The sequence below is a fragment of the Octopus sinensis genome, linkage group LG17 (assembly GCF_006345805.1).
Source record: "Octopus sinensis linkage group LG17, ASM634580v1, whole genome shotgun sequence".
Classification (NCBI taxonomy): Eukaryota; Metazoa; Mollusca; class Cephalopoda; order Octopoda; family Octopodidae; genus Octopus; species Octopus sinensis.
The window spans coordinates 46,207,918-46,229,504 of record NC_043013.1 but is presented as its reverse complement, the minus strand read 5'-3'; the positions used below and the strand labels follow the sequence as shown (position 1 = coordinate 46,229,504).

At 33.1% G+C, this 21,587-nt stretch overlaps 1 protein-coding gene across 10 annotated transcripts in view; it reads left to right on the top strand.

Annotated features, from left to right (window-relative positions):
- Positions 1-21,587, top strand: part of LOC115220821 (NGFI-A-binding protein 1) — a 256,324-nt gene that overhangs the window by 208,102 nt on the left and 26,635 nt on the right. For 8 of the 10 annotated variants that reach the window (XM_036510547.1, XM_036510548.1, XM_029790988.2 and 5 more), the window contains 2 exons: positions 3,270-3,320; positions 20,103-20,217. The exons of 1 other annotated variant lie outside the window; for it this stretch is intronic. In XM_036510547.1, coding sequence (XP_036366440.1) covers positions 3,270-3,320; positions 20,103-20,217 — 166 coding nt within the window. The remainder of the gene's footprint in view (positions 1-3,269; positions 3,321-20,102; positions 20,218-21,587) is intronic. One more of the 10 variants, XM_029790991.2, reaches the window with a different exon arrangement.

The following is a 21,587-nucleotide window of genomic DNA, read 5'->3' as shown; positions in this document are numbered from 1 at the left end:
TCATTGAATAAGCCGCCGTAAAAAATAACAGTAAGGGTTCTATATACCAAAGACTTGATTCAAGAAATAATGCTGCAGTTTGATAGCCATCTTAAGTAAGGGAGAGCACTCGACCATCACAATACTTCTTAAGATCACAGCAGTGTGTATTATTCATGTTTGGGATCTTTTCGGTCTGAACGGCAGTTTTTTTCTAGCGGTGTCATATGAAATTGTCACCCATAATTATGACCCTAGTATCGATCTATTGCATTTCAATCTGTTTTAAGGTTAGGGTTAGGGCTGGGGGGAAGAGTATCTTTTTTTTCTTCACAAATGTAAATAAACCCAATCTGTTTCTTAAACGAGGGACATATTCATATGGCACAGAATGTTTTTTTTTACCTCAATAGACGTCACTGATTGGTTGAAATTGCAGAAATTGAAGAAAAACAACGACAAATATCTTACAAACTATAGAATTTTATCAATAAAGCCAACAGAAAAAAATGTTTTATAAACACATTCTACCAGTATACGAAGTTTAAAATTTTTTAGTTACCTAGAAATTATGTTAAAAGCTGCCGTTGAAACCGAAAAGATCCCATGTTTGTGCATATTAATGCATATGTGTGTGTGTTTGTGTAGGCATGATTGTGTTTGTTTTTATGGGATTTATTTTTTCGTTTGCAAAGGGATTTGTCTGAATGTTGGGAAAGTAAAGTAGTCATTTCATTAATTTGCCTTACCATTCCACCGTCTCTACTCACTATTTCCGCGATATTTCAAGTAATAGCAACTGGGACCACTGTGCATTAACATGGAATTCGTTGTAGATAATCTCACCCACATACACCCACACCCACTCACTCACATACATTTACACATATGTAGTGGTAAAGCCTGAGACCTGGTGTACTATAAGTGCTTGTCCCACTGAAAGCATTTGCATTTTCCATGGTTCCATGAAGATCTATGTGGCCCCGTAACATGTATATATGAGTGAGAGTGTTTATAGTCAAATCAGTATATAAGAAGCCAAACCAGAGAGGAAGTTAACAGATTGTGATTGGCCAAACCTATTTATTTACTACCCACAAGGGGCTAAACACAGAGAGGACAAACAAGGACAGACAAACGGATTAAGTCGATTATATCGACCCCAGTTCGTAACTGGTACTTATTTAATCGACCCCGAAAGGATGAAAGGCAAAGTCGACCTCGGCGGAATTTGTACTCAGAACGTAGCAGCAGACGAAATACCGCTAAGCATTTCGCCCGGCGTGCTAACGTTTCTGCCAAGCTCACCGCCTTAAACTCGTTCAGTGTAACCAGCTGTAAACAATTGGCATAGGGCTGATGCTGTTGATTACTGTAAGAACTGGCAACTCAGTCAAATTTATGGAAGTTGAGCTGAAAACTTCTTGAGCCAGAATTACGGGACTTGTCAGAGTTACTCGACACAACCTGTCTTCCTTTTGTTGCTCAGTCAAAACACATTCTATCTATACAAACAAATATTTCTATGTATATATATATATATTGTTGTTGTTTTGGTTATCGCTCCTGTCTTTGCCTATTTGAATCTTTTGTTATAGACATTTTTCCTAGTCACTTGTTGTGTTTACCATTCAGTCTTCAGACCCCATCTTTTTCTTATTATTGTACATGTCTCTCTCTTTTTTTTTTTTCTCCTGTGCTTCTTTATTTGTCATGTGTACAAACATATACACCAGCGGCTTGTGTTGCTAACACTAGCAAACTGAACATGTGTTAATACTGTGATGGTGTTTGGTTAGTGACCGATGAGGGGTTGAGATTGTCACCATCAGTGTGTGTGTCTTCGTGTTCTGTTTTTACATAAATTCCATTTTTGTCCTGCTGTGCTACATTTTCGTTATATATATATATATATTGGATCAGACAGTAAAATATGCTGGGATAAGAAAGGATTGAAGGCATTCACCTCAGTTAGCCCTTTTGTTACCGTATTTATTTTGAGATGCTCTGTGTTTCTTTCAGTTAATTTTAAATATAGCAAAGAATTTAGTAAAATAACTTAGTTATCATTCAGCTAGTGTTAGGAACATAAATTGTGACTAAGGTTTGGTGGAAGATTTTAATTTACAACTTAAGAAAACAAGACATTTATACTACAGAGCCAGAGCTGGTTTCAGCCAGGTTAGTATCAAAAGGGTTAAGAATTGTTTCTCTATTATATATTTTAACCTTTTTTGTTACCATATTTCTGTTGAGATTCTCTGTTTCTTTCAATTAATTTTAAATATAACAAAGAATTTAGTAAAATAACTTAGTTATCATTCAGCTAGTGTTAGGAACATTAATTGTGGCTAAGGTTTGGTGGAAGATTTTAATTCAAAATTTATGGAAACAAGACATTTGTACAACAGAGCCAGAAGTGGTTCCAGTCGGCTTGGTAACAAAAGGGTTAAGGATGTGCTAGTGAAGATATTGGCATGTCGGGCTGTCCATGAAGATATTTCATTTAAATGGAAGATGTCTACATCTCTTTGTAATGTATAGGGTTCATTACAATCTTTAGATATATTCAGTATTACAGTATAACAGACACATTCCATACTCAACGTTACTCGCAACTTTCATTTTGACAATTAATATTGTTACACTGGCAACAGATGCAAAATTACCTTGCCTGACTTTTATTTCATTATTTTCTGTTTTAATTTCCAATTATTTTCAGATTTAATAATTACTAAAAAAAAAAAAAAAAAAAAAAAAAAAAAAAAAAATAAAAAAAAAAAAAATAGTAATAAGATTACACCTTAACTGATCACCATTTTACCTCTGTGACTATACCGTATTTTCTCATTGTGACACTTGACTATTATTACTGCAAGCCTGTGTGAATGATTGCTTAGATATTTAAATACCTTCTGGCTTTCTATCATTTATTTTACACTTTCATAAAGTCTCCTCTCCACTTATCTATCGTTTAGTTTCCATCTTTTGATTACTGCCTTAATTTTTCTTTGTTTTTTTTATCCCCCTTCTTGCCTAAAATCTTCCAATCAATGTTGATTTCTGCGGTTATTTTCTTTCCATTGTAAATATAAATTTGTAATTCTATCCTTATTCAAGATATTTTCACTTTAAGTTTCTTTCATCTCAAGCCATTAATATGTGATTGGGTGCCAGCCAGCAGTAGTGGACGGACATATTTTTGACTGGATTCTCCAAAACCCATTACAGTTATAATGTGTAAACTTGAATTCTAAATCCGTTCTTGGGTTTTATTTTTGTCTTTGCAGTAATTCCAAACAGCTGTGGGCAGTCGAAAGTCCGTCCATCAACTGCAACAGGTTACACTCATTATATTTTTAAATCTTCACTATTCAACGCATGAAATACTCTCTTTTAATGCAATGGCATATGGCTAGTTTTGTGCTAAGTGTTTTGTATTTGTTCATTTTTTTTCCAAATATAAACGGTGTTTTGTGTTAAATTGAATCCTACAATTTAACTTTGAAATAAATGCAAGAATATCTCTCCATTTTGAAGATCTAAATCTTCTCCACAACATATATATATACATATATATATATATATACACACACATACACACACATAGACACACACATACAGATATATATACATGTACATATTCATATCTCATATCTCATATATATATGTATAGGTATATATATATATATATATATATATATATATGTATATATATATATATGTATATATATATATACACACACACACATACAAATAGACACACACATACAGACATATACATGTACATATTCATATCTCATATATATATATATATATATATACACATATATATATGTATATATATGTACATATATACATATATATATATATACACACACACACACAAACAGACACACACATACAGACATATACACGTACATATTCATATCTCATATATGTATATATATAATTATCGTAGAATGAAATCAGGTTGGAGTTTGTCTGAGGGTTAAACATAAAACACTTTTTGAACCATTTTACAGACACAAATGACACATAATAGAGAATCTGTATTTATGATTCTCTTTCGTATCATTTCATATTTTTCCTGCATCGTTTCAAATATTATATACATACACTTACGCAATAATAATGTTTGGGTATATGTCCATTTTGGGGAAACAGGCCATTAGTAATATCCCAGTAATAGTCCAGTGATCTCTCCATGATGACCCTCTAATAATCTAGTAATAACCCTATAACAGAACTGTAATAGCCCACTACTTTTTCAGTACATTAATTTTAAACCCAAGTGCCTTGAGCCAATGAGGAAACTTCTAAGCATTTTTTTGACTTGGTAGAAATAGTTACCAAAATCCCTCTCTAATCACACTCTGCTGTCTTAACGAAAGGCAGAACTATATTGGATCACGTTACGGATTTATATTTCAGTAATGTCTCCATAAATTCTAGAAATCCATTTTCCAAAATCAAAATGAGAGAATTGAGTTTCTTTCTTCTCCTTAGTTCAAGTTATAATTGATATTAATTAGCATTAATCTGTCGTTTAGTTATGGTGAATATCTAAGTTAAGTCTGTCTTCAGTGTTGTCACCTGTTGTGGTTGTTGTAGCCGTTGTTAGCTGTTGTTCTGTTGTTGTTCTACAATAGTCTTCATTGAGAAATCTCTTACATGTGGTGTACTTCCTCGTTAAGCTTTTAACCTTCAACTTGTCTGTATTGAATATGTTAGCCAGTTAACGCTACAGTTAACAGTTACAGATTGTCATCACTGATCAATGAAACGATTGCCTGGTTCAAAGCTAAGAAACTTTGTCACTACTTAGTAATCTCTTTGTTATCGCTGTCCATCTTTGTAACTGTTAAAACTGATAATGATGATTCTAAGTTTGTTTGATTATGCCCCGAATCGTTTATTTGTCAATTAAGAGTAACACTATCATACTATTAGTCTTTAGTCACTTCACATTTCACTCACCAAATCCTCTTCTCTCTTTCTCCAAAGCCACCCACCCATCCATCCATTTATCTGTCTACCTGTCTATTACTGTCTCTTCAAATTTTATTCCCCTACCCTACCCACAGGTAAGTTGCACCAATGTTTTAATGTCCGTCTTAGGGCACATTCCAATGGTGCGATATTTTCTGATAGTTCTCTACACACGATCTGGATCCTCTACCCACTTAGCTACTAATACTTGCCAGCTTCTCATTATCAATTCCAATAAACTTCTCAAAATTTCTGGTCCAGTTAACGGCTGACAAAAGGCTAAACGCTTTAATTAGAATTCACAAATTTAATCACAGGGCTGTCGTGATCTCTATGTAACACTCAGATGATTTCAGTTTCTTCCTTCACTTTGTCTCATTTTGGCAAGAGGTCAGTGCTACGTGTCTGTGATTTCATCCCCGTTTCCTTGATGTGGGAAAAAAAAAATGTAAAGCACTCATTCTTGAATACATATATCTTGTTCTCTTCATTTCTTTGTATATTAGCCTTTGTCTGAGATTCATTTCTGTTCATTAATTCTGTTTGGTGTACGATTTCTCTCTCTTTCTCTCTTCCTCTCACTCTGTATAAAGCCAACATACTACTTTCATCTTGTCTGATTGATTAACTTCTTCACATCATTGACATATGAAATCCACCCTTTCGCTTTTCGGCAACCTAACTTGTTTCTCACTAATTTCCATCTAATTCTAACTCTACCTTACACTATATTACCAAAATACAGATTACACACAACAATACTTCTTAACATATTGATATTCCTCACTAAATGTAAAGAATTAAAAATCATCCTTGACATATTTGTCTTGCTTGATTATTTTATATTCCCCAAGTATTTCAAAGATGAGACTTTTTCATCTAGAGACTTTATTTTTGTTACACATTTCAAATTAGATTAACTTTTTTCATGTCTAACTCATTGCAAATCATTGATTATTTCTAAAATAATCCTTTACATATATGAAAACTTGCCTTTGGAGATATTGATTATCATGACAAAAGAATTGAGTAAACTTTTTAATAGCTTTCTTCGAGGATATTATTAATTTATCTGAAAATAAATTTGTAGAACAATGAAAAAAAAATTATGATTTAATGTGTGCCTGTTTACACATACATATGTGTGTGTGTGTGTGGTGTGTGTGTGTGTGTGCGTGTGCGTGTATGTATGTGTGTGTAGTATGTATGCATACATATATGAAAAATGTATCTAATGATACTTTTATGGGTGCATAGATATTTTTAGCTACACATTTTTGATATTTAAATATTGTTTACTTAAAAGAATTGATTCTTTTAATCTTATTTAGAACCTTTATATTTCTATCTCTGGCAGCATGGAGAGCCAAAATAAATTTCACTCTTTCACTTCAAATATTGGGACTTAATATTTACTTTCAAACTGAGAATTATGTCAGTTCTTTTAGTCGATTGTAACAAATGCATTTAGAATTATACTAGAATCACATTGCTCAAAGGAATGGATTGCTTCTCGTCTGAGATACCTAAGGAACAGTGGGTTACATACATTGTAAGTTAGTGGGTTAATTTGTGAAATGAATTCTGAAATAGAATCGTAGAACGAACAGCTCTTATGCTATTTAATAGCAGAGAGAGTTTGTGAAGAAGTAAATGTGTGATATACATAAGCATAGTGCTTAAAGTGGGTGCTGGAATAAAGCTTACTGTTTTCAGTTTTAATTTATTCAAAAAATTAATATCCTGAAGCCATTTATCTTAGGATGAACATAATTGTTCTAGTTTGAAGACAGTTGATATCAAATATTAAAAAAATAGGTTGAAGATAAGCATTTTTTTACAATGAGAAATAAAACTGACATTTTAAAACATCTCTCTTTTATCATAGCTTTCAGATAGAGAAATTGCAGTAAATTTTATGAATAAGAAAATTTTTATTGTCTAAAAAAAACAATGAAGGGGAAGATTTGACATAACTCTGTCTGTGCATCATGCCAGAAATATTTAACAAGCTTGGGTCATTTTGCTATATGACTACAAGAATTATCAGTTGAATAATAAAAAATAAAAAAATGGTGAAAATCATCTAAAAAAAAATTTTTTTTTTTAAACTGTCAGATTTCTTTTTCCCAAGTATTAATTGGCTGCTGCCAGTCTGTGTTGATGATTAAGAAAAGATTGATTACAGTTAATCATTTAGCTGCAGATATATTTGAGAAAACTCTTGTAGGGATTCCTTTCACTCAAAAGGTTTCAGTTTGTCTTAGAGTCGTTTACTTAGAAATGGATTTTTTTCCTCAAAAATTTAAATAAAAAAAGTCGCAGATAGAAATCAACTCTGCAGATTTTTTTTCTAACCTTACTATTAAACATTTCCCTATTATTTTCTTGTTCTTTTTCACTAACCCTTTATTTATTGATATGCTTACTTGCGATATTAACTTACTTTCGTTAATATTATTGAGAAGTTTTGTGTTCCATTTTTATATTTTTTCTTCGATTTGGCTTTTGATTCTGTCATAACGCAAAGACAGAGAATGGAAACTGTTATAGAAACAAATTGAGAAATATTCATATATGTAGTAGAATGGCAGGGATTAAACTGAAGTATTTTTATGCCGTAGTTATAATGATGTATATATAATCCATGTTACCCGGTGTTTGTAACACTTGAGTGTCATTGTCACGTAACAATGACAAAATGGATGTTTCCCATTCACTCCACCAGTTGTAGCCAACATACTTCACGGGTTACACTTTTACTCTTTACATTTGCTTCATGTCAAATGTGAGTGAAAGGAGAAAGTTCCATTCTGTTTCTTGAAAATATGTACTTTATCCTTTTTTTTTCTAGAAAATATATGCATTATATATCTTCTACTGAATTGTTTATCTTGAAAATGTAAGGAAGCAAAGAGGATTGGCACTAGATATTTTTACAAAGGAACTCTTGTGTTCTCTATCATGCTGGGCCTTAGAATCGTTAGCGTGCCGGGCGAAATGCTCAGCGGTATTTCGTCTGTCGTTACATCCTGAGTTCAAATTCCGCCGAGGTTGACTTTGCCTTTCATCCTTTCTGGGTCGATAAATAAAAGTACCAGTTCCGCACTGGGGTCGATATAATCGACTTAATCCGTTTGTCTGTCCTTGTTTGTCCTCTCTATGTTTAGCCCCTTGTGGGCAATAAAGAAATATATAATTACCAACAAAAAAAAAAACTTGAATATGGTAAATGCTTATAAAATGACCTTCCTTTCTGTCTAGCTGTATCTCCATTTTCTCTTATATTATTATTACATGTTGTAGTTCCTTCACATAATCATTTGTGTGATCAACAGTTTAAGTCAGCTAGCTAGATTTTAGTTGCTAACGGAACATCTGTCTTTATCATACACCCATCTTTATAAATGTTGCTTGTCTTTATGCAACTTCACTTAGGATCTGGTCTTGATAACCGTTATCTTTTATCTTTCATACACTTCTCCAGTTGGTTTTCTTCTCGACAATCTGCTGCTATAAATAGGTAACAACTGCAGGTAACTGTTGTTCTTGCAGGAACACCCCTTATAGTTGCGTTCATTACTATAACGAATGACAAGTGAATCAGGTATCTTCAAAGTTTTTCCATTAAATGTGATGTCGTTTGGAACATTAGCTTCTGCAATGTTCTCTGTTCGTTCTTGTATATAACTAAATTAACCATATCAGTAGCTTTCTGTGATCACAAACTTTCAGCTGTCTTAAAAGTTTCTCTGTAAACTAATCACTGTAACTATCTTCTGCTGCATTCATTATCCATTGCCTTCAATAACATTTGAACCTAACATAGCTCCATTGCATTAACTAGCATTGAGAAACCTGTTATCACATTAGGTTCCTAAATAAATTATCGTTTTGATGGTGAAATAAAGTGGTCTTGCCTACAGGCTTCACCGTCTATTATAAAGTCAACTGTTTCATCCTCTCATTTACCTCCACCTTAATGATATCTTATCGAACTAGTATATCTTGTTACATTTGTTTGACTTTGCTGAAGTTGCTTATGACATGACTTAACAGTCAGGATTTAGAAATTTGCTTTTTCTGGCATATTCCAGGGCATTTTAAGAGGGAGGGTTTCCTGAGCAATCTTCCCAGCCAACTGATTGCCCGTTCTCGTTGGATCGACATGTTTTCATTGCGGCCTCTTTGACTACTAGTGGTGGGGCCCGTGCTGGTCTTTGGTATTGTTCTAACCAACATCACAGCCAGCAAGATACTGTGTTTTAACAGCTTGTACACCAATATGAAATACAGCACCAGCCATGGACTGATTGAAAGACTGCAAATTACACAGATTATAAGCATTTTGATTTAAAATTATGGCATTCCATAATTGATATATATCATAAATTATTCCATAATTTATATATATTATATATACTTTTCATAACACTGTGTAACAATTTTTTAATTTTATTTTTTGTCTTTGGTCAGTGAGTGTTATTTCCTATTTGCTTCTGTCTAGAAATCAAAGAAAGTGACTACTATTCCCTTCAAACTTTGCTTTTGTGATCTGGACATCAATGTTTTGAAACTGCCCAATTTTTCCATTAGTTTAAGACAGATTCAGCACCAAGGTGCTGATACAGAAATATTGCTATAGCAAATACTAGCAGTATTGCCCAGCGTTGCTCGGGTTTGTTTCGACCCCTTAAAGTTGGAATTTTTGAAAAGTAAAACTTTTGTATTATGTAGCTTGTTATTCTCTTTAAGTGAACATTTTTCTTGTGGAAATACACCGAAAAATGGTGACACAGCAGTCAGAAAATTGTAAAAAAACAGGGATTTTCATAGAAAAAAAGCACCTTTTTGATGTAAATAATTTTTGGTGTTAACATGGTCCGATTTAATTTTTTTCTTCTACGGAAGGAAGAGCAAGCCTTCTATCATAATCTCAATTTTGGTCAACTTGCGCCGCAGGGTCTCAGAGGAGATAGTGTTAGTTGAAGGCTACCAAACTTGCCATACACAGACAACTTCAGCATCATATATATATATAGAGAGAGAGATTCAACAGATTTGCTTGTCAGTTGCATGACTTTAACCACTTGAGCATATCCCTTAGTAGCTGACAATATGTGCATCTCTGATCATGAGCAGGAGTGGTGGAGAGCATCGTAGGCATGTGTTGTGAAGGATTCTTTGGGGTTTGAATAAATGTAAGGAAAGCAAAGTTTGAAGGAAATATTAACCGGTTTTTCATACTTTCTTGGGGTAAGCAAATAGGAAATAACAGTTGGTACCGAAGGACAAAAATCGTGTTACACAGTATAATCATACATTTTATTTGCGAGGGAAGCTTTAAAAAGAATTAACATAAATCTATGAACAGTAATACTTAATGTGTCTATGTAAACATTTTTCATTCTCTTCGTAAACTTTTATACAGTGAAAAAAACATTTTATTCTTGTCAAGTTCCCAACCCAAGTTTTGTATTGAGTATGGAATCTCATTTGGGTTATTGTATACCAATAATACTGTAACAAATGTAAATAAAGATGTTTGTTTTATAAATCTGACTTTATCATATTTTATTGAGACTGTTTTAAGAATTTCTTTATCCGTTTCTTCTTTCAAGTTATACTCTTCTTCATTCTTACCGCTTCATTTTTCTGGCTTCCCAAATTTCAATTTTAGAAGCATTTACATCAGTTTTCAACCCTTATAGCTTATAATTCTTACTTAAAAACATTCAATCCATTCAAGAAAATATATACTGGTTCATCTAATTTGGCAATTCTCATTAAAAAATTCTCCCTTTTGTATAACTAGATTTTGGTGCAAACTTCTCTGTCACAGAAATTAAATTAAATTAAAGCAAAAGTTATCCTCCAAAGTCTTATGCTCCAACTATAGTAAACAATATTACACCATTTTAGTTAGAAACATCAACATTTTACTGATACAGAGCCTGATTTTTGTTATGAGACTCATATTAAAGATGTTTCCTCTTATAGCTGAGTCTATTGATAGCAGATAATATAATACCAATTGTCATAATTTAGATCCCATGTCTACTGCTAGAACAAGAAACTGCAGAGAACTGACTCTTCTTGTCATGTTTTGTTTTAGTGTTAGACATAAAAGAATCAAGTTGAAACCTCTTCCAGATGTTTCATTGTGTCTTTGGATACAGCACTTAATTCTTCCTCGTTTCTCTTCACTGGGTTGTTTGGGTTAACTAACAGTTCTCTTTCTGGTAATTTTACAAGACATATTTCTTATCTGTATCTAAAAGTGTAAGGAAAATAATTTTTTCCATTCAGGTTGAGTGGTAGGAAGTTTGCTTCCCAACCACATGATTCCAGGTTCAGTCCCATTGCATGGCATCTTGGGGCAAGTGTCTTCTACTCTAGTCTCAGGATGACCAAAACCTGGATTTGGTAGAAAAACTCAAAGAAGCCTGTTGTGTGTGTGTGTGTTTGTCACCCACCACCACTTGGCAACTGGTGTTGGTTTGTTTACATTCCATAACTTAGTGGTTCAGCAGAAGAGACCGATAGAATAAGTACCAGGCTTAAAAAAAAATACACACTGGGGTCAAGTTATTTGACTAAAATGTTTCAAGCCGTGCTCCAGCATGACCACAGTCTAATGACTGAAACAAACAAAAGACAAAAGATTTAGAATTTTCTGTTCTATTTTCTTTATTTCCTTCTTGACTACAATACATAAACATAAATAGGATTCTACAGTTTCAATTTATTCACCAATTACTATGAAGCAAATTTGTATAAAATTAATTGAATGGAGCAATTAAGCTGATACTTACTTTGTCATTCATCATCATCATCATCGTTTAGCGTCCGCTTTCCATGCTAGCATGGGTTGGACGGGTCAACTGGGGTCTGTGAAGCTGGAAGGCTTCGTCAGGCCCAGTCAGATCTGGCAGTGTTTCTACGGCTGGATGCCCTTCCTAACGCCAACCACTCCGCGAGTGTAGTGGGTGTTTTTTACGTGCCACCTGCACAGGTGCCAGACAGAGCTGGCGAACGGCCACGAACGGATGGTGCTTTTACGTGTCACCGGCACGGGGCCAGGCGATGCTGGCAACGGACACGAACGGATGGTGCTTTTACGTGCCACCGACACGGGGCCAGACATTAACCATAAAACCAGAGCTAATTGCTTGTTATCATTAGTCCCCCTTTGTGGGGTTTCTTGAAGATATTTTTGTTATGGTACCTCTTTAACCCTTTCATTACTGTATTTATTTTGAGATGCTGTGAATTTCTTTCAATTACTTTAAATGTATCAAAGAATTTAGTAAAATAACTTAGTTATCATTCAGCTAGTGTTAGGAACATGAATTGTGACTATGGTTTGGTGGAGATTTTAATTCAAAACTTATGAAAACAAGACATTTGTACTCAAAACCAGAGCCGGTTTCAGCCAGGTTGGTAACAAAAGGGTTAATGTAGAAATGATTGGCCTAATGGATATAATATTGGATCACCTGTTAATTAATTTTGAATTCAATCCTAAAGGTAGTTTGTTAAGTGTTTTTTCTGGGGCTACGTACATCTCTTATCACCTCACTGCTAAGAATAAGTAACAGATCACGTAGAAATATTGCTCAAGGGAGATATTGCTCAAGAGATCTGTATCCTATCCTAGAAGAGATTTACTCTCATCTGTTTAATACAAGTTCTGAAACTGTGAGCTTTTGGTTTGTTTGTTGTTGTTTTTGTTTTGTTTTGTCTTGTTTATGTTTTTATTTTTTACTTGTAGTAATTTTTTCAAGCATATAAAATATGTTTTAGTGTATTCTCGTCATAAAGGTCAAAATGTCTTTTCTGAAAGGTATTTATATATTTTCGCCTAAATAATTAAAACTTAAGTCTATATACATAGAAAATTATTAATTTCATTATTATTTCTTTACCAAATAAATGAAACAACGTTATCAAGACTGTATGGTTAGAATTCTCATTTGTATTAATTACATTTTATTTTTAAATTATAGTTTTATTAATTTTTATGTAGCTCTTAACTACATCTCCCAAATACACTGTGGTGCTGTGGAGTACCCCTTGGAATTCCATGAGACTGAAACTAAACATTGCTCCTTAGAAGTTCTCTGTGCTCTAGGAATCATTACATTGACCATCTCTTTGCCATCTCTCTTTGTCCTCTTTTTAAAAGGTTTTATTAAATATCATATTGGATCTTGTTTTGGAAACAATCTTATTACACCAGCCGTGACCAACATAAATGTCCATCTCATAATTATGAACAAAATGTGATTTCTCTTAATAACTCTATCACTTTGAATTCTCTCAAGACAACTGTCTGTTGATGTTGTTGTTGTTGTGTCTTTTTGATAAAATATAAGCAGAAAGGCTGCATATTTTAAAAGTTAGAATACTTGCTGTATTATTCCTGCTTTCCATAAAAATATAATTGAATGAAGGTTGCTTTCAATGAAGGCTTGAATTCAAATATTACCAACTTGACAAATCAGTATATTCCACAGTTTCTGGAAATAATTATAAATCATTGGAGATGTACTTGCATAGCAAGTGACTTGATCTGAGATCGTGTGCTGGAACGAAGACAATTGCAGCGTAGAAGGTGTTTATAAGCCATTTAAGAAACACACAAAACCGTTAGATTCACTTCAACATTTAAATTTGATTTGTCAAAATATTTTCATCGCTTTGAGACTGCGACCTGTTCACTGCCAAAACTTTGTGCTGAACAGGTCGCGGTCTCAAAGTGACAAAAATATTTTGACAAATCAAATTTAAATGTTGAAGTGAATCTAACGGTTTTGTGTGTTTCTTAAATGGCTTATAAACACCTTCCACGCTGCAATTGTTATAAATTATTATTATTTTCATTTACCTGTTACTTATTACTCTTTATTAATTTATCTATTCTTTCAATTAACCCTTTTGTTACCATATATCTGTTGGCATATAATGCTTTTGTTTTAAATAATTTTCAAGATAATGAAAAATTTAGTAAAATAACTTTCTCATTATGAAGCTAGTATCTGGGAAAAATTAATTTTATAAGTAAAACTAAAGGGTGAGAACCCACAACCTCATGGTTACAAAGCAAACTTCTTAACCACCTAGCTATAATCTGCACATGTGTGTCTACATACATACATATATATATATATATATATGTTAACTTGATCATATACACCTATCTTAACGTTATATGCAATAAGTTTAGTTGTGTTATATAGAATCAGAAAGTGATACAAAAGAGTTAAGTATACCATATTGTCCTAAGTCTGTACATACTCAAAATTCTTTGAGTAATAATGCTTTATGGTGGTATTTCTCTTAACATCTATTTTATTATATACTCCGTAAATTTTTTTTTTTTTTGAGATGCTGGTATTAAAGTAATCAGGTTTAGAATATTTCTAAAGCTTATTATAGATTTTATAAGGAAGTAACAAAATGGGTTTTATTCTGCAATATTTACTGATTTCAGTCAGCACTATATTTATTTATTTATTTATTTATTTCACATTTTAACTTTTGTAAATTACTTTAAGAACTTTAATATATTTATAAGAAGAAATTGTTCAGAATATATAAAATTTTGGAAAAACCTAAAACAATTTCCCTTATTTGTTTGAAAAAGAATTTGCCTTTAATTCAAAGTTGATACCTTAGGCAAAACTCGAGTTTAAAATGCCAAGGAGAAATTGTGAATAGAATTGTAGTTTTTCTGCAGTTTCTCTCCTCATAGTATACAACTTACCGATCTCATAAGATTAGATTTAAATAAGAAGTGGGTGAGAATTCATGCGAATTGAAATAGATGTTGTAGGATTGATTGCAAAGTCTCTGTTTCCAGTATATCACAATTCCATGTTGTAAAAGCTATTATATTTTTATTAGTTCGTCAGGTATGATTATTTACAAATCCAACAATTGATGTTTGTGGTAAAAGAGAAAGAATTATAACAAGTTCTAGCAGAATATATGTTGGTCATTGTTAGTTTAAACATTTCATTGACAGGATACAGTGTAGGGTTGTTTGAAAATGATTAACAGCAATTATTGAAGACTTTAAAAGAATAAATTTGTTTATTACCTACTTAATTGTCTATGTGCTTTTAACCTGGGAGTGAAATGATGAACAATATAAAGCAATGAATAGCTGCTGAGATTTCATTTCATTCTTAATGCAATTTTAGAAATATGGGGAGGCTTTCAACCCTGTTTTGGTTCACGGTGGCTCTGTTTGAAAATAACAATAAGAGAACAAATGAGTTACTGAACAGTTCTAAGAAACCAATTTTTGGTGATTTTAGCAAAGAAAAGTTCTTTGTATACACTTGGAATATTTTGAAAGCCAATTTCTTTTGAACATAAATTCTTTCTTTAAAAATTAAATAAATAAAAGTAAAAGGTCTTTTAGTATATTGTTAGCAACGACTTCATGTAATGTAATATTTTACTGCTAAATAGATTCCCTTGTTTTACATATTTCTTTTCTAATTAAATTTGAATGGCCAAATTACTTTGGTGTTGGAATCCCTAACACTGAAGAATCTCAGAATAAATAAAAAAACTGTACATGGAAATTATTCATATATGCAAATAATGGTTTCTTTTGTCTAAGTGCATGGTTCTTTTTCTTTTCTTCTTCTTTTGGAAATGCATTGATGTAAATTTAGTTATTGAAATTAATGAAAGTATATGACTGGCAAATATTTTATTTATTGTCCACCAGAGAAGCTAACAAGTTAACTCTAGTTCTAGTGCTGTTGTAATTCAAATCAATATTTAATTTTACCATAATAAGAAAACCTATCCTTTATTACACTATTGTAGATGTAAATAATATTTTGTGACCACCTTTATATCTTGGGTGGGGTCTTGTAACTCACTAATTCATAAATGTACAGCATTGCAATGAAACTTTCATTCAATTTACAGTACTCCCACTGCTTCCAGCTGAGAGTTACATAAAAATCTGAGCCATGAATACTATTCAAAATGTTTTTTCTGAAAGAATACAAACTCACTTTGTTTTAGGCTGGTTGTCAGTTACTTTATTAACTCTTCTATCCTCACACTCCACATTCGTTCAGTTGTGAATTAAACTTGTCCAAAATTGAACTAATTAGGGAACCATTACATGGTTAATCACTCAACTAAAAATAATAGCTAAATCTCCTGCAAATGACACCCTATTGGGGTTTTTTTTTTCTCTTTTCTTCTTTTTTTCGTTGTTGTTTTTAATGAAAAGGATACAGTGGTTGATATAGTTGTACACACACAATCTTTAAAAATTCTAAGGTTCATGGGTTAGACTGCCAGCAACAATAGTTATATAAAATCTTGGATCTTTGAGTTTGTTCCACTGTAAAATTCAGCCAGTGTTTGACATAATGTTTCTTCATTAATTTTAGCTTTGTATATATGAAGAAATCCAAGAATTACTTATAACACTCATACTGAAAATGACTTTTCTCTGCCCCTTTTTTTTTTTTCTTTTTCCTTGTTTATTTTTCACAAGTGGCCATTTGCAATATTTGTGTGTGTGTGTGTGTGTGTGTGTGTGTGTGTGTTGTGGAGTGACTGACTGAGAAGCTGCTGGAAGCAGTTTCCATCACAGTGGTGGTAGCAATAATCTCAATGAATATAAACAAACAGCATGCTCCTGCATGGCCACAGCCTTTTGTCTGAAACAAAAGAATAAACAGTTCTTCAAATTACTTGAAATGGAATGGAAAAAAAATGATAAAACTGTTTAACCCTTTCATTACTGTATTTATTTTGAGATGCTCTGTGTTTCTTTCAATTACTTTAAATATAACAAAGAATTTAGTGAAATAACTTAGTTATCATTCAGCTAGTGTTAGGAACATAAATTGTGACTAAGGTTTGGTGGAAAACAAGACATTTGTACTCAGAGCCAGAGCTGGTTTCAGCCAGGTTGGTATCAAAAGGGTTAGGGATTGTTTCTCTGTTATATATTTTAACCCTTTTGTTACCATATTTATTTTGAGATGCTCTGTGTTTCTTTCAATTATTTTAAATATAACAAAGAATTTAGTAAAATAAGTTAGTTATCATTAAGCTAGTGTTAGGAACATAAATTGTGACAAAGGTTTGGTGGAAGATTTTAATTAAAAACTTATGAAAACAAGACATTTGTACTCAGAGCCCAGAGCCGGTTTCAGCCAGGTTGGTAACGAAAGGGTTAAGAAAAGAAACACAAACAGCTTACAGTTGTAAAGTGGAAAGGCACGTGATATTGCTGGAAACATAAAATTTGAATATATAAAAAAAAAAACGGTGATAACAGCAACATCACTATTCCATCTTTTGTAAATATGGTCAAAACAGACAAGTTGAAATAAGGAGAGTGGACAAGGAATGTCACGAAAATGGTTCTGCCTTGCTAAATGAATCTATTCGGGAAAGAGTAAGGAGGAATAGGGTCCACCTCAGCTTTACAAATGACAGAGGAAGGCTTCCGTGTCCCCTTAAAGTTGGAAATGGAGGAAGCTCTAGAGGAGTCCCTAGTTCATGAGTACTGCAATGCATGGTCCACTTCCTGGGACAAGGCATATAGTAGCATGTACTTTGTTCTTTAACCTTTGTGACATTCTGATTCCTCTGTCAAATGTTACTCATATTTATTCTCATTGTTTTGAATTATCTTTGAGATTTCAATGATGTGATTTGTTTAGTTTTGGAATGACATTGTCAGGTAGGTGTAAAAGGCTAGATGTGACCAGTTTTAACTTGGAACAAGTAGAATGTCTGGGCCAGATATGGCTTGATTTGAATGCTAAATGGTTTAAGACCAAGAATCCGGCTAGGAGATAAGTTGAACTGGAGTTCCACATGTGTGGCCACAGATTGATACTGCATGAGTCTCAGGAATTCTAAGAATATGGCCAGAGGCATTGGCTTGGGTACTGACCTTTGACTGTTGTCATCTTTGTTCAAAAGTGCAGACATGTAGTGAATGTGGCAGTGACCCACAACAACATGTCGTGTGGAGTTTACATGGCTGTACTGGAGCTGTACACATTTGTGGGTGCCGAGAGGTCAATCAGGCTGCACAGTTACTACACATGTGGTAGTAAAGGCTAATTATACGCTTTAAGGTAGTGAAAAAGAAAAGTGGGGAGAAAGCAGTAACAGAGGCAGTAGGTCCAAACAATAGCAGACCCCCCTCACCACCATCTTCCTGGTGAAGAACATGGTTACTACCACCAGGTCACAGATCTGTGTAAACCCAAGAGTGAAAACAAACGTAGTACTTCATGCTCAATACCACCAGCACGGGTATCTGCCAATGACCGAAACCCCTGGAAACTCCTTCCCCCCCCCCCAGCACAGAATTGCCTACAGGTGCTCAGATCTAATTTTAATTCTTTAACCCTTTAGTGTTTAAACCGGCCATATCTGGCCCAAATATTCTATGTTTTATATTCAAACTGGCCATATCTAGCCCCTCACACCTAACCTACAGTGACATTTTAAAAATAAACAATCATATCATTGAAACCTCAAAGCTATAAGATAATGCTTGATTAATTAAAAATAATTTGAGTAAAAAAATATTACATTTAACAGAGTAAGGGTTAAGCATTTTCTCTGGTTTATTATACACCACACCTTGAGATACTATTACCCATGGAGTTATGTCTATTTTCCTATTTTAATTATTTAGCTAATATATTAGAAAACTCACCACCTAGTTATTTTTATCTCTCTAATTTTAGTTAGCTGTTTATCTCATGTAAGGACTTGGATATTCTATCACTATTGCAATTATATCTACCTTTCTATATTACTTAAATATTCACCTGTTATATTAATCACCACTTTAATTAACCAGTTTTGGATATTCTATCACTATTGCAATTATATCTACCTTTCTATATTACTTAAATATTCACCTGTTATATTAATGACCACTTTAATTAACCAGTTATTTAAGATATTTGGTATTAAATGTATCATAATCACTGACCATACATTTACAATCTATAACTGTTCATATCTGATTACCTTTTAGTATTTCCATATATTACAATATTAGTTATTTCACATTTCCTTGAACTCTTGTTCACTAAAATATTGGGTCTCCTTGTTTCTAGATTATGATTTCATTGCTGTCAAATCCCAAGGGACTTAAGTTGTTCTGACCCAAGTGGGAGACCGGTGTTCATATCACTTCTCTATTCTTTCCACACAATTCCCAGTGGATGATCCTGGAATCAGTGAGATTAAAGTATCAGCTACACTTTAGAGTTGATTCAACCTACTAACTCCTCCAAATTTCACTCCTTGCAACTAATTTAGGAACAATTGTCATTAATCCATCAAATTAAACAATTATGTTTCACTCCATCGATCAAACGTAGGCAAATTGTAAAGATCAATGCTTTTATGGCTGACCTATAAATAACAATATGTTTGTCACTACACTGACTGCGTGACTCAATGCCTTGCTTAAGTCCCCATACAGTTCAAATCTACATTCCATGTATCAAAAGCATTAACACTCAAGATGTTTGTCTGTGTGTATTATTACACAGTGTGAGATTGTTTGTAACATTGCTAGTTCATTAACGCTGTGCCAGTAATTGCTCATTTGCAGAGTGGTAGTATGACAATGTTCTTTATTATTCTCACAATTAATACCACGGATGAATGTTTTTCTAACAGTAGCTCTAGTCCAGTGGTTCTCAACCAATTTTTTTTTACAGATGTACCCCTTTGATTCCTATTTTATTTTACAGGACCCTAATAAGTATTTGATGTTTTAAAAATATCCCGTTATATTTTCATAATCAAATATTGCTAGGAATTGTATAAAAAATAATTGGTAAAATATTTTGTGTATTTCAGAAGTATAATCAATTTAGTGCACATAAATTTTTGACAACAAAATCTTATGTGGACATCCCCAAGGGTCAGATGGACCCCAGTTGAGAACCACTGCTCTAGTCATACCTTTTCTTTTTGTCTTATTACGTCTGCATCATTGCTGGGTGCAAGTTTTTTTACCTGAGTTTACATTCACCTTTTTTAATTCAACCTTTGAAATTGTTAACTGCATGTTCAAAATGACTTCTCTTCATTTTCAGAGCATCATCTGATGGTTTATCTATAAAGCGATCTAAGTTTGATCCAGCTTTGACTCGACAGTTTGAAACAAATTCAAAATTTGTCAATGCTGAACTAGAAAAACTTCAGCGAGAGGTTTGTGAATGTTTTTTTTTTTTTCAATATATATATATACATATATACATATATATATAAATACATATATATATTTGGTTAATCAGTCAAATTTCAACTATGATTTTGAAATATGTTAAAGTTATGAAGAAGTATATCACCTGTATTTTGGAGCAGATCAACCAGAAATATTGGTCTTATAAAACCGTGTCATATGTACCCAAGTAAACAGTATAATAAGCTTTACCATTTTACTTCAAACTGAAATTGTGTGTAAAGCTTTGCAAACCATAATCCCCTTCATTTTCGGGTCCATTCTGGCAATGATGAAAGTGAAAGTAAAACTACAAGAACTGCAATGTTACATGCACACCTATAACTTGAGCAAAAACAGTAGAGGGACTAGTGTTTTGCAAATAGATATAGCTGGGTTGATATAATGTTTGCTCTAAATATTAGCACAAATCTATGACTGTCCATGAGAGGTGTTTGGTTATATTAGTATGTTGGTATCACTAGTGTTTTAACCTTGAGGACTCATCCTTATTTACTTCAGTTTCTGGTAATCCTTACAAATAATAGGCTTCATCATCATTAATATTTTGTACCCTTCCTTCTGCAGTTATTGCGCTAATGAGAATGATGTGAACTTGTGATTATTCTCAACTTGGTTTTAAAAAATGAAACTCCAATATGGAGGAACAAAGTGGCAACCCTAGTTTTGTTACAAATTGGGGTGGGAGTTCTCTATTTTTAACTTGTTTTAGTCATTAGACTGAGGCCATGCTGGGGCACTGCCTTGAGGAATTTTTAGTTGTATGAATCAACCCCAGGACTTTTATTTTTAAGTCTGGTCCTTATTCTTTCTCTTTCGCTAAACTGCTAAGTTAAAGGGATGTAAACATACCAACACCAGTTGTCAAGCGGTGGTAGGGGACAAACAAGCACACACACATGTGTATGTGTGTGTGAATGCATATATGTATGTGTGTGTATATATATACACACACACACACAATATATATATATATATATATATATATCTTTACACAACTGGCTTCTTTCAGTTTCCATCTACCAAATCCACACACAAGGCTTTGATCTACCAGAGGGTATAATAGCAGGCACTTACCCAAGCTGCCACCCAGTGAGACTTTTTACCATACAGTCCTAAAATAGTTTAGAATAATTCCATTAAGCCAATATCTTATTAGTCAGTTAAAACATTGTTTAGAATGGTTTTGGAATAAAAGAAAAAGAAGTTAAAAATCTTCCATAATTTCTAGGAAAATTTTTTCCCGTTTTCACCTAAACCAAATTTCAATCTTCACCTTCACATGACCACCTCAACATTAAATCACCTGAAAAAGGCTAAATATGTTGGCCAGATG